The following is a 14,204-nucleotide window of genomic DNA, read 5'->3' on the forward strand; positions in this document are numbered from 1 at the left end:
CCCCCACCTATGCTCCAGCCGCAACAGCTTCCCGCAGGGGCTCCCCTTCCTGCCCCGCCAGGTTGCAGAGGACATCCAAGGCCCCCGATCAGCTGGTCGAGTCGATATGAACTGTTAATGGACCTTTTTTTTGTTCTCGTTTCCAACTCTGTAAATAGTTACCGTGTTCTACCACGTCCCTGTATATAGTTACGGGCCAGTGGGCAGCCACTGTTGGAGAGGTATGATCTCACATCACTAGTCATACTACCAGTCTCTTATCCCACTCGCACGGGACACCCCCCCTCTCTCATTCCCCCGCTTCTCAAAGGCGTACGCCCCCCCCCCCCCCCCCCGGTTCCTTTCTCAACAAGGGGTGAATGTGGTAATATGACTAGGGGTATTACGGTACCTGGGAGTGTGAGCTGGTATTGGTGTAGAAGGCTCGCTGCCCATTGGCCCAAAGTGTTGTCTTCTCATTGGTCGAGAGCAAGGTAGCTCCGCCTATGAGGCGGAGTATAAGAACCCGTGTATACCAGCAGCCAGGTCAGTTCTGTACTCCTGCTGCTGGGCACACTTCTTGTAGATTAAAGCCTTTGATTCGGACTACTCCTTCGTTTCTGTGTTCATTGATCGCGCATAAGTTGGAAGTGTCTGTTCATCTCTCAAGTCTATACTAGCCAACACTTCAACTGTATACCAATACATCTGACAATAATAAATCAAATCAAATACCTTGTATATGTACATAAAGTTATGTGTTGTCAATATGTTCACTCTGCAAGCCTTTTTGGTGAGACCTACTTAATGTAACGATATCCCTTGAAAATGCAGACGTCCCATTACCAAACTTCCAGCATAATTAGAAGGATCCTATGCCAGAAACCCAGGAGAGAAATCAGAGACATAATTTTCTTTGAACGCTGATTTACTTAGTTCGGAAATGTGCTGAAGCTTGGGTACAATTGGCTGTGTCAGTGGATGAGATGGTGCAATTACAGATGGTCTAACAGGATGAGGGTTCTCAGAGCAGCCTATATTTATTTTGCATGGAAATGTAGAGTTTTATTCAGAAACATTCCAGTGGGAGCAAGCGGAACCTCGGGGAGGGAACCTTTCTCCACCACCTCTTGAGCGGGTGGAGCCAGAACGGGAGCTCCTTCTCTTCCGGAAGGCGGAAGACGTCACATCCGGCGGGCTGTCCAATCCGGGAGCGAGTCCGTCAGTCTGGGAGAACCGCCATGGAGACCATCCTGGAGCAGCAACGCCGCTACCATGAGGAGAAGGAGCGGCTGATGGATGTGATGGTGAAGGAGATGATGGTGAAGAAATCCACGGTGAGGAGAGTGCTGCCCGGGGCGGTGCGGGGAGCGCAGAAAATCAACAGCTCAGGCCCCCCAAGCCCGCGGCCCATTCTCCCCCCACACACCTACCTCAGCCACACTGGAGGAAGGACATGATCACTGCAGAGGATGTCGGGGAAATTCACTGGGATGTTGTCTGGGCTGCTGGTTAGGCTGGGGTTGGTTTCCTTAATGTGGAGATGCCGGCATTGGACTGGGGTGAGCAGAGTAAGAAGTCTTATAACACCAGGTTAAAGCCCAACACGTTTGTTTTAAACACGAGCTTTCGGAGCACTGCTCCTTCCTCAGGTTGTAAGACTTCTTATTGTTTTCCTTAGAGCAGAGAAGGGAGAGGGGGGGGGGGGGGGATCTGATTGAGGTGTACAAAATTATGAGGGGCATCGACCAGAAGAAACCTTTCCCATTGCGGAGGGTTCAATAACCGTTAGCATAGATTTACGGTAAGGAGCAGGAGATTTGGGGATAAACGTTTACATCCAGAGGATGTTGGGAGTCTGGACCTCGCTGCTTGAAAGGATGCGAGAGGCGGGAGTCCTCACAACCTCTCAGAAGCATTTAGATGAGCGTTTGAAATGCCATAGTATACAAGGCTAGGTACGGGCTGAGTGCTGGAAAATGGATTGGAATAGGTAAGTGGTTTGATGTGCCTGTTGAGATTCAGGATGGGTAAATGAGCTAAAAGACTTTGTTTACAGTTGGCTCTTTTCAGGCAGTAACTGTGATTAGGTTCCCTTTAAAGCAGCCGCTGTTGATCCCCACCCTCCACCTCCAACCTCCGTTCTTTCCACTTGTCCCCCCCCCCCTTCTCCTAAAGGATGATCTGCTGCACGCAAACACACTGGGCATTGACAAGCAACCACCTCACGTTCTGATCTCTGACTGGCGGCAGTGCGGGTCTACTCCCTCCTGATGGTTACGTTAGCAGACCTGCGTGCTTCATCCCTGGGATCATGGCCTTGCAACTGCTCAATGTAGCAGTGATATCCATGACCTCCATACACGTGTGTGGCCATTGAGCTTACTGCACCTGCGTGGGAATGTTGCTTAGCCTGCCTGTGAAATGCCGTTCAGTAAAATGGGCTCTGTTGCTTCTGGAATGGGACTTGATCATCCAATGGGAGTCCTAACATTTTAAGATCTCCCAGCCTGCTTTTGATCACTGCTGGGAGATTGTGGGGGATTCTGTGAGTTTCCCAGGCAATCTGGCAAGGTTGTCACCCTGCTGTCCCCACACCTCAGCTTAACTACTGAAACCTTCGTTCCAAGGAACAGGAACACGAGCCTGAATTGAAGAGGGGCAAATATTTAAACTGTCAAATAAGAAATAATCCTCAATTGTTCATCTGCTCTGGAACTCAATTGATTTTACACATGCTCCAAGGCACACTGTCTGACAAATCCCCATATGTTTGCACCATGTCTAACCCGATAGAGCTGCAGCTTGTCTACGTTCATAGAAATGAAAAGAATAAAAGCTCTGCTGATTCCAGAAATCTGGTCCAATACAGAAAGCACTGAAAGCACAGCTCTGTTTGGAGAAAACAAATAAATTTGTATTTTAGGTGAATACGTTCATCAGAACAGCTCTGACAATAGTTTCACACCTGAAATGTTAACTTGTCTGTTACTTGTACAAATAATGACTGACCTGGACTTACCTCCATTTTCTGAGTTCCCATCTGTTGAATCTAAACTGAGGGCAGGTCTTGAAGCTGCCATTGTGAATGGAATCTTCAAACCCAAAGCAAGTTCTGGAGTGAACCACTTCAGATTCAGTTGAAGTGCAAATGCATCCTGAGTCACTCTCGCTATTCAGTGTCACTCCTGAATTCTTGTTTGTGTTACTGACTGTCACTGTTTCTATTTTGACTTAATTGAGTATTGCAGTAATTAAAAAATATGTTCAAAGCTTTCCAGTCGAGGTGATGCCTGACTTGGGTTTTAGCCTGCATGGCATTGTTAGATTAAACTGTGTTCATCATTATGGTCTTCAGATTAATTGGAGCCATCTACATTAGAAGTTGAATGAGCTTGGTTGTGGAGTAGGAAATTCCTTCCACTTGCACATTCAGAATGTAATGCATTCTGGAGTCTGTTGAATTGTGATCACTTGATTAGTGGTAACAACAGCACAGTCTTATTACATTGCTGAAAGGAAATCAGTTTGCTTTGGAGTAAGAATTATGCACCCATCTATTGTAGGTATTTACCCTTGTGTCCCAAAGTGAATTTTTAGCAGTCGTTCAGCTTAACCTGGAAGCGATTATAAAAATATAGACACAGATTCCGTTCACACAAGTATAGTATGGCTATGCTGCTTCTCTTCAATGTTATATTGGATCACGGCCTTGCAACTGCTCAGTGTAGTAGTGATATCCATGACCACCATACACATGTGTCGCCATTGAGTTTACTGCACCTGCGTGGGAATGCTGCTTAGCTTCACTTTTTCAGTTGTTTTACATTAGCTTATGAAGGGAGAAGTAAAACTTTATTTGTAGGTCTGAACAAGTGAGTGAAACTCTGCTGGTGAAAAGCAATTTTGACTGGTGAGGCCGGGATTCGCATTTCGACCACTTTGGTTGTTTTAAAAATCATTAACGTTTTAATTTCTTTTCCAGCTTCGAGACCAGATCAACTCTGATCATCGTGGTAGAGCAGTGCTTGATGTAAGTAAGATTGTTGTGACCTGACCTTTGGATCTGTCTGTTATTTTAGGCTTGCTCTTAATTTTGTTTGCTTGCACTAAAATCAATAGTATAGGCCAGGTATGTGTAGATTTGTTATGGCTCTGAATTGTGCAACAGTTTAATTTGTTCCCTGTTTGACACACGCAACTTCGTCCTCATTAATTCTCAATTTCATCATCCTCAATGATCAACAGTTTCATCATTCAAGTGTCATTTTGGTAGGCCATATACTTGATGGAAGTTGATCAGTTTTCTTTTTTCTTCAAAAGCATGTGAGCTTTCATGAGCATTGATGGTGCTGTACGAATATGAAGTGACTTCAATTGTGATTGAAATTGATCACACACGTGTACCAGCCAGGTTTATTATATAATGACCTGATTTTGATTCCCCCTCAATGTCCCCTTTCAACCCAGCTCTCGCTAATACTGTTGTCCGTTTCCATGAGAAACATATCCTCGATGGAATAACCCTAACTTCCTATATTTTGCAAATTTCTGATGCACAGAAAATAAGTTTGCTATAATTGAATCTAGGTGCATGTAAGAATTTCCATGCGCACCTTAATGGGCTCCATCTCATTGATATACTATATAGGAAATTTGCCAGGGGTTCTACTACTACCGCAACCATCATTGGTCTGTATACGCATGGGACTCCCTACACTTCCACGCACTATACGATTGGTCTTATCACAACCTCATAAATAGGGCCTGAGCCAATTGTTCACCGTGCAAACTTGATATCGAAATAGGGCGTCTCAAAGCTATCCTGCGGAATAATGGCTATTCTGATCAGATTGCTGCCCACTGCATATCGCTTAAATGTATGGGTATAAGGCCACTACATACCGTCCTGAAAAGTGCCCAGTCTACCGCACTTTACCTGGAAGGGTAAAGAGTCTCAAAATACGAGCAACAGACGAAGCGAGTCATTTTGTGCTACTGCTGTTCAGTAGCAACACAAGTGGTGTTCTGCACTAACAGGAGGCTGCCATCAAGCTGAAAAGTCGTTATGCCCACAATGGAAATGGGTATGTGCATTTCAGTACCGGTATGATGCCAGGTATGTCGGCCATGCATCGCAATGACTGGGGGATCATTTCAAACAACACAGCCCTTCAGTTTTTCCAAACCACACTGAGTACAAGAGCAAGGAAGTTATGCTGAACTTATACAGGACACTAGTTAGACCTCAGCTGGAATATTGTGTATAGTTCTGGATGCTACTCTATAGGAAGGATGTGAATGCATTCAAGAGCGTGCAGAAGATGTTTACAAGAATGGTTCCAGGGATGAGAAGTTTCAGTTATAAGGGTATATTGGAGACGTTGGGACTTTTCTCCTTGGAGAGAAGAAGGTTAAGAGGAGATTTGATAGAGATGTTCAAAATCATGAGGGGGCTGGGTAGAGTAGATGGGGAGAAACTGTTCCTGCTCCTAAAAGGATCAAAAATGAGAGGGCATATTTAATATAATTTGCAAAAAGAAACATATGTGATGTGTGAAAAAGTTTTTTCTCACAATGAGTGGTTTAGGTCTGTAATGCACTGCCTGGAAGTTTAGTGGAGGCATGTTCAATCAAGGTATTCAAAGGGCATTACTTGAATAGAGGTAACTACTTGAATAGAAACAATTGTGCAGGGGTATGGGGAAACGGTAGGGGAATGGCACTAAGTCATGATGCTTGTTTGGAGAGCTGGTGCAGATATGATGGGCCAAATGGTGGCATCCTGGGCTGGATTAATTCTGTGAACTGAAATATAGTATCCAACATTCGGTGTAATGCTCGCGATTGTTCATCCCTTGCTAAGTAACCCCATTGTGCTAAGAATTGCACTAACAACCAATTTAAGAATATCAGTCACAGAGTGGCTCACGAACACGTACTGGAGGCTACATATATTCACACACAGGGCCGTGTCCATTGCACATGTCTGAATTGTGTCTTTTTCAACTCAACATAAAGGTGGGGGACACCCAATCTCTGGTTCTTCCCTACCACAATGCCTTGACCAGTCGGAGTCCATTTGCCAAGCAACCAGCACTCTCTTCTTATACAGTAGAAATTCTTCCCTTTGGAATTTGGTATTCTTGCAATTCTGTCTTAATGAGTGCACAATGAAAATTTCTGTAAGCATGTCTCTTATTTTTCAGCAACGCTCCAGTTCTGTGCTATTAAGTGCCTATAATGATCTTTATTTAAAGGGGCATTTTCTCTTGTTCTTTGTGAACAACCAATCTTCAATTTCAGTACACTTTGTTTTGATTCAAGGTGCTGAGTTTTTTTTTTGCAATGACTGTGACAGGCTAGGCTGTAATTAAGAGTATTTTAAAAATATTCTTTAGGGGGCAGAACTTGGTCAATTAAAATCAAAGTTAGCAATGTTTTAAAGCTTGGAAATAATTATGTTTTAAATGCTGGTTACCGGCACCTGTTCCTGTTGTAATTGGGTTAACTTTTGAGGTATCTTCATTTATTTTTCAGAGATATATGGAAGTGGCTGGAAATCTAAGAGACTTGTATGAAGATAAAGATAGGTATGTATTGTTACTGGTGTAATAACTTCAGATAATTTTGTACTTGGTGACAAATGCCATACAACTTCAGAATTTTAGTATTATTTATTCAATTAACAATGAAACATATAAAACATTGTATTTACTGCATGAATTTTAGGATAATGGAACAGTTACACAAGTATGGTACTTCCCTCTGGTGAGGGTAGCGCTGCATTGACAAGCAACTCGTCTTCTGTTGTGCTTAGTTGCTTTTTGTGTTGCACGAATACTGGCCATGAACTTCCATGGCACTCTGAGTTGAATTGCCGCTCTGCTCCTATTTACTTACTTGGAAATGAAGCCGCTCCTTTTTAACTTGACCGTCTTACTCAGGCCAGGTCAGGACAGTGCAGTGTGGCAAGTTCCTAAGGTCCTGTGTCAAGGGCAAGAGAGTTTGAGGTGAGGAAGTCACACCTTTTGTACAGCCCTAGCTGCCATTAAGCATATACGTTTAAAAGTCCAGCTACTTTGAGAAGCTTGGGAGCAGGTAAGTTTATGCGGTAGGATTTGTGGTTGGGGGGGCTGGAGTAAGTGACTGCTGGGGGTAAATCAGGGGTATCCTAAGGGTGGTGGGGGGGGGGGGGGGTCCCTGGAGTCCACAGGGGTGGCCTAACTCTAATAATATTGTTACCCAGAAGTTTGAAGTGGTTTTAATTCCTCTTTGTTTCCCTGGTTAGTTCTAGCTGTAAGATAATCAAAACCATCTGAAGCTTGCAATTCGAAAAAAAAAATCTTATTCAAATTGTCAACATTTAAACATTTTTACAATAAATAAACACCCCCCCCCCCCCCTCCCCCCTCCCCAGGACGGTGCCACCAGAAAGTGAAGTTTGCAATTTAAATCAGAGTTTTGGATGGTTTCTACTGCCTGGCAGTTGCCAAATGGAAGTTTGAAATTCATGGGCAATTGTGCAGTCCTTGTGTGAGGACGTCCCAGCAGTTAGTTCAGGCTACCTGACTGGGGATCGCAAGTATGGACAATTAAAAATGTATTCCTTCTACAGGAATACTCCCCTGTATTTTAACCTGTCTAAGTGCTTCTGCCTCCAGTGAAGTAACTCAAAATTACAGCTTTCCAAATCCAGTTTAAAAACAAATGAAAATATTTTCTTTGATTTTTATCAGTATTTGACAGATATTCCATAGCTGTCCTTTGACTGTATGTGCATCCTGGTTGAGGTCTATAGAGAACATTTTCAGTGCCTTGAAGGTTGATTTATTGCTCTTATCTATTTTGTCTGTTACATCGTGGATAATGCAGTTCTTCACATTGTTATGGTTTTGTTTTGCTGACAGTATGAGGAAGGATGAGTTAAATGCCATTTCGGGACCAAATGAATTTGGAGAATTCTATAACCGGCTGAAGATGATCAAAGAATTCCACAGAAAGCACCCAAATGAGGTTGGCACTCAATTCAGAATAAATGACATTTTTATAAAAAGCCTGTCTGTAATTAGTGCCATTTTGGAATTTGAAAAATCCACTAAATGACTTAATCCACAGAGTAAAATGCTTGTATTTAAATAATGGCATGCAGCATAAGAATATGTAAAAAATTGCTGAGTTTTTCATGAACTGACTGGAGATCTTTTGTTGCAAGGTAAATAATTTGGGTTGTAGGTGCTCCCTGTGAGCAGATTCTACAGCAAGTTGGGATAACTTCTGTGTCACCATTTGTTTGATTTCGTTGAGAAAGATCTAGCTCATTGCAAATATGGAATCTCAAAAGCCTACATTCCAGTGCAGAAGTAATATGCACTCTGTTACTGCATTGGTTTGATTCTGTTACACTGAGGACAGTTAAACGTCTCTTTGTATGTCAAGACATTTAGGTCTTGTATAAACATGTATCCTTATCACTTTACCACTGCCCTTGTAACCTGCATGTCCCACAGTTTACAGTTTGCTTTATATTAAAATTTAAAGTACCCAATTCTTTGTTTTCTAATTAAGGCGCAATTTAGCATGGCCAATCCACCTACCCTGAACATCTTTTTGGGTTGCGGGGGTGAGACCACATAGACACTGGGAGAATGTGCAAACTCCACACGAATAGTGACCTGGGGCCGGGATCAAACCTGGGTCCTCAGCACCGTGAGGCAACAGTGCTAACCACTGCGCCACCGTGCCGTCCCTCACAATTTACAGTTTGCTATTACTTATTTATTAATCAACTTGTAACTTGTACATGTGATATGATGTGAAATAAATATAATATAAATGTTTCAATTAAGATAAATATCTGTCATCTTGAAATAAGAAAAAAATCCAAATGGAACTATTTTGAGATTGTCGTTCGCCTTTGTCCTTTTTCTAGATAAGTATTCCGATGTCGGTAGAGTTTGAGGATTTGATGAAGACCAAGGATAGTCCAAGTGAGGAGGCACAGAGTAAGTCTGCACAATTTTCTTTAAAATTTCTGATTATCTTCAGATATGCAACATCACGGTGACCCAGTGGTTAGCACTGCTGCCTCACAGCTCCAGGGACCCGGTGATTGTCTCCCTGTGTTTGCATGGGTTTCCTCCACAGTCCAGAGATGTGCAAGTTAGATGAATTGGCCATGATAAATTGCCCCTCAGTGTCCAGGGATGTGCAGGTTAGGTTAAGGGTTTATTGGGATAGGGTGGGGAAGTGCACTTGGGTGGAGTTCTCTGTCAGAGGGTTGGTGCGGACTCAATGGGCCGAATGGCCTCCTGCACTGTCTGGATTCTATGATTCTAACATTAAGATATTATCGTTGGGAACCTTGTTTCAACACGGGATATCATGGAACTTTATTTGAGTCAGTAGATTATAATAGTGCTTTTAATTGTTCGATTGCACTAAACATTCCATTGATGACCATGAAATACAAAATGCTATTAAAACAGTGTCACATATTTCCGTTCATCTAAGTCCAGAGATTTTCTTCCAACCTTTATAACCTGCTTATTGTTCTTGTAAACTATGGCAACTATATTTAACATTTAATGCTATACCGACAGGTAGGGGGTACCTTGTTATGTATGACATCCATCTATATTTGATGCTCTTAACCCTTTTAGTTTTCAAATGGAAGATCATTTCTACATGACATCTAGCCAATTTAATGTGCAAAATATTTACTAAGTTCAAGTATCTAGGTTATTTACACCTGCATGAATGTTACATGGTTTACTTCTAAGTTGCGCAAAAGCCTCCAACAGCAGCTATCATTAGCATGTTTAATGCTTTGAGCATTATGAGATGATTTATTTTCTTCACAAGCAATATTTCTGCAACTTAATATTCCTCTCTGTAATATATCAGTCTACGTCGCCTCTTGTCAATATTCCACAATTGCTTTTATGAATCTTAGTACAGATTCTCATTATTGACGTACTCTAGGTTGTGATATAAATACATGCAAATTAAAATTAAATAAAATTTGTTTCTTACAGATCTAGTGGAGTTCACAGATGAGGAAGGATATGGACGATATCTCGACCTTCACGACTGTTATCTCAAATACATTAACCTGAAAGGTTCAGAGGTAAGTCACAATGCAAAGTAAGAAAATTGGGGTTGTCAAGAAGTTCAGGAAAGCTTGGGATGACGCAGAGGTTTAACACCTTGCAGCTGGGCCGGTTTAGCTCAGTGGGCTAGACAGCTGGTTAGTGATGCAGAACAAGGCCAGCAGCGCGGGTTCAATTCCTATACTGGCTTACCCGAATAGGCGCTGGAATGTGGCGACTTGGGGCTTTTGACAGTAACTTCATACCTGTGACAATAAAAGATTATTATTATCTTGTTTTCTATTGGAGTGCTAGCCTGAAATCTCCATTAATTTAATCTTGGACATAGTAGCGGAAGATGTAAAGGGAAAGTCAGGAAGTTCAATACCATGAAGAAATCAGGTGAATGCTCCACATGGCCACTTCACATGCAGCTGGTTACTTTTCAGTTATAAAATGAAAGGTGAACATCCATATTGTAGAGGTAATGGAAAAAGATTAAAAGTAAATTAGCTATTGGAGTGTAACCACAATTGTATCTCTGCTTATTGTATTGAAGCATTAATTTTCTTCTTGACATATTAATTGACGAATCATAAAAATTGTGTTGAATAGAGGTTTTATGAAGGGACTTGGGTTTTGAACCAGCCACAGGTTGACTGTTTCTGTGAATTTGTTTAAATTTAATCTGTGGGGATTTACCATCATGCAGGAGTACCTTTTTTATCCTGTACATCGTTGCAGTGTTTTACTATTGTTAATTTGGTTCATGTGAATATTCATTCTCTTTCAAAAGTCATAATCTTCAAGAAACAAATTCATTTTGGAGACTAGTATTGTTTTGTAGTTTACAATTCCATTCTCTTGGAATGATCTGTCTGGACTGTATGCAGAACAAAACTTTTCACTGTACGTCGGTACATGTGACAATAAGTCAAATCCAAATCATTGGCTACATAATTGTCGGAGCTGTAAGTGTCAATTTCAGAAATATTCTAACATAATTAGGAGCATTCAGTTAATATGTATACGGTATAGCACCATTAATATAACAGTTGATGTCAATTTGGATAATGTTCCCTCTGGTGGCATGTAGTTGTATCTCCTACCTGAATTTTTTTGTTCAGCAATGAAGCATACTGATCTAGCTGTATGGTGCTTGTCTGAAGTATTGTAGTAAGTACATAATCATGTTAAATGTCTCTCGGTGCCTTTACAGATGTGAAGATGACTATAACTCGTATGTCCTGTTAGATTTGCAAAGATGAATTTCTGGAATCGAAGTACTTGGCGTGTCTAAATAATGAAATGTTATCACAAATTGTATTGTTATGAACATTTCAGTAAAAAATAATGCCAAGCATATGAAATATTGCTGTAACTAACTTGGATTTTGATAAAGCACATGTGGTGTGCTGATAGGAATATTACTGGAATATTACTGTGCCATACTAACATTGGCCTGAAAACTAGCATTTGCAGCATGGACCAGTTCTAGATGTCTCTCATCTGAAAGTTAATGGTTTGTAAAACTCTCGAGGATTTCATAACTAATATTTTCTTTTTCCAGAAATCTGATTATATTACCTACTTGATCACATTTGATCAACTTTTTGATATTCCGAAAGAGAGAAAAAATACAGAATATAAGCGGTAAGTGGGATTAATTTGTGTTCAGACTACAAATCCTTTTTCGTTGAGATACTGCTGTTCTGTACTTCTGTAAGGCAAAAGCTGTTTTTCAGCAATCAACTTTTTAAGTAGCAGGATATTAATGGTTAACTAGGGTGGTGAAGTGAAGTGATTTAGGTACTTGTCTGTTATAATTATCAAACTTTCTTCTGCCAGTTTGATAATTAAAATTCTGCATACAGGACACTACCCTGGCCTCTCAGACTGATGCAATTAACAGCAATGCTATTGTTTTGCCACTCAAGTTAGTACAAGTAGAAATGCCTTGTAACTGAAATTATGTTAAACAAGTTGCTTAATGGCAAGAAAGACAATGCTATTGTTTATCATATATAAGCACTTATTTCTACCTGTTCATGCATTAAGATGCCCTTTCAGGAGATTTAATATTACTTTAAATTTCATCTGTCCTATCCTATGTTTGGGTTAATTGTGTAGAGTCCATCTGCTTTTTAAAAACTGCCAGGGTACAAAGACATGAAATTAACACTGGTCTATATAGTCTCAATGGTGGCATCTAAACCTCTGAGTCAGTAGGTTGTGGGTTTGCCCTCACTTCAAAATCAAAGCAGTGCTGGGGGCATGTTACGTTTTCAGAGAGATACCATTCTTATCAGAGGAAGCATTAAACCAAAGTCCTGTTGAGGTAGATGCAAAGATCTTATGGTACAATGTGAAAAGGAGCATGGAATTCTTCTGCTACCTCTGGGAGCATTTGTCTCAGTCCCCAGAAATAGATTTAACACTCCATGTATCCCACTTGCTGATTTTGATGCATACAAATTGCTGTCAACTTTGCCTGAAAAATAAGTGACCACTGTTATGATCCTGCTGGAGGCAGTTAACATTTAGAACTATATCTAAATACCTTGTTTTGACTAAGTGAACTACCCCACAAGATTTCCCATTTGTTCGTAACAAAATTATTGTAAAGACTTAACACATAATTATAAACCACATTGTCATGTACTCCGGTTTACTTCCTACTTCACCCAAGAATTATCTTATGAGTCTAACTTTAAAGTTATGGGGCGGAATTCTCCGCTCCCCACGTTACGTGGGAGAATCGTGGGAGGGCCTCCTGACATTTTTTATGCCCCGCCCCTGGTTCGGAAAAATCGCCGCTCGCCGTTTTGCACGGCGAACGGCGATTCTCCGAGCCCGATGGGCCCTTCACGCCCGTTTCACCACGGTAGCAAACACACCTGGTTGCTGCATTCGTGAAACGGGCGCCAGATGCCTGTTTGGGGCATCTAGGGGCCCTATTGGCACGGGAGCACCACGACTGCTCGGGAGGGGACAGGCCCGCGATCGGTGCCCACCGATCGTCGGGCCAGCGTCCAAAACGGACGCACTCTTTACCCTCCGCCGCCCGGCAAGATCAAGCCGCCACGTATTGCCGGGCGGCTGAGGAGAAAGACGGCCACCGCGCATGCGTGGTTCGCGCTGTTTTGCACGTCTTTTCCAACGCGACGAGGTCGCGGCCGGGGAAGACGGATGCCCGCTCCTATCCCCCCGGGTGGGGGTGAATTAGGTGCGGGGAGCGGGCCCCGAGGCCGTCATGAACCTCGGCCGATTTGACGACGGCCATCCTGATTTTTATCGGGAGCGGAGAATACCGCCCATGTACTTCTGGAGGGGCCACCAATAAATATTTCACAGTCTTCTGGATGATTTTCCTCTGATCCAGCTATTTTCAAAGGTGAAACTTTCATTTACCTTCCCTTGACTGTGCCTCCATCCCTTGTTCTGGTTACTTTTCAAATACTTCAAAATAATTAGCTGGTTACTTCCCTTTGCAGTAAGACACTGAGGCCTATTATAGATTATTCCATTAGCTTCAAATTTGGCAATCTTTTAAACTTTTGTTCCCTGACAAAATTCAAACTGCAATTAAGCGTCACCTGCCTTCCAGATGGTCAGTGATGAATTTAATGTTTGACTCTACTTACAGTGCAGGTCTGTCTAACTTGTCATTTATTTTGGCAAACTTCTTTCAGCGCGCTGCAAAGCACTCAAGGTCCAAACTGCAACTGGAGAGCTCTCCAGCAAACAGCAGATTAATTGAAACTAGACAGCCTTCCTCAGCTTACCTATCTCCATGGCGATGTAACATACTCTGGGTCATCCTCAAACCAACCTTTATGCTAATTATCTCTAACTGATAATATCTTCAGCTAATTAAGCTACTTTCTAAAGCTCCATCTATTCTATTTTGACTCTTAAGCATGGGAAACATTCTGACCTGCCATTTAGTTAGGTGTCCTGGCAGTGACTAAACCCAGCATTTTAATTACCTAAACTTTCCAGCAATGATCTTCCCAGAACTAAACATTACCTCTAAAATATAAACAAGATATTCGCTGATTGTGGAGCATTTTGTACATGCTGATGCCATAAAAGGTGCAATGTAAGGGTAATTTCTCCCTTTTTGTTTCTTTA

The 14,204-nt window shown here is 41.9% G+C and overlaps 1 protein-coding gene across 2 annotated transcripts in view; it reads left to right on the forward strand.

The window, feature by feature from the left end:
- Positions 1 to 1,146: 1,146 nt before the first annotated feature.
- The window catches only part of sf3a3 (splicing factor 3a, subunit 3), a 41,637-nt gene continuing 28,579 nt past the window's right edge, over positions 1,147 to 14,204 (forward strand). For both annotated transcript variants that reach the window (XR_005461093.1, XM_038800964.1), the window contains exons 1-7: positions 1,147 to 1,316; positions 3,965 to 4,012; positions 6,520 to 6,572; positions 7,890 to 7,995; positions 8,912 to 8,984; positions 10,017 to 10,108; positions 11,641 to 11,723. Coding sequence is in view for 1 of the 2 variants with exons in the window: in XM_038800964.1 (XP_038656892.1) it covers positions 1,221 to 1,316; positions 3,965 to 4,012; positions 6,520 to 6,572; positions 7,890 to 7,995; positions 8,912 to 8,984; positions 10,017 to 10,108; positions 11,641 to 11,723 (551 nt within the window). In the remaining variant the exon portion in view is untranslated. The remainder of the gene's footprint in view (positions 1,317 to 3,964; positions 4,013 to 6,519; positions 6,573 to 7,889; positions 7,996 to 8,911; positions 8,985 to 10,016; positions 10,109 to 11,640; positions 11,724 to 14,204) is intronic.

This window comes from Scyliorhinus canicula, chromosome 1 (assembly GCF_902713615.1).
Source record: "Scyliorhinus canicula chromosome 1, sScyCan1.1, whole genome shotgun sequence".
In the NCBI taxonomy this organism is placed as follows: domain Eukaryota; kingdom Metazoa; phylum Chordata; class Chondrichthyes; order Carcharhiniformes; family Scyliorhinidae; genus Scyliorhinus; species Scyliorhinus canicula.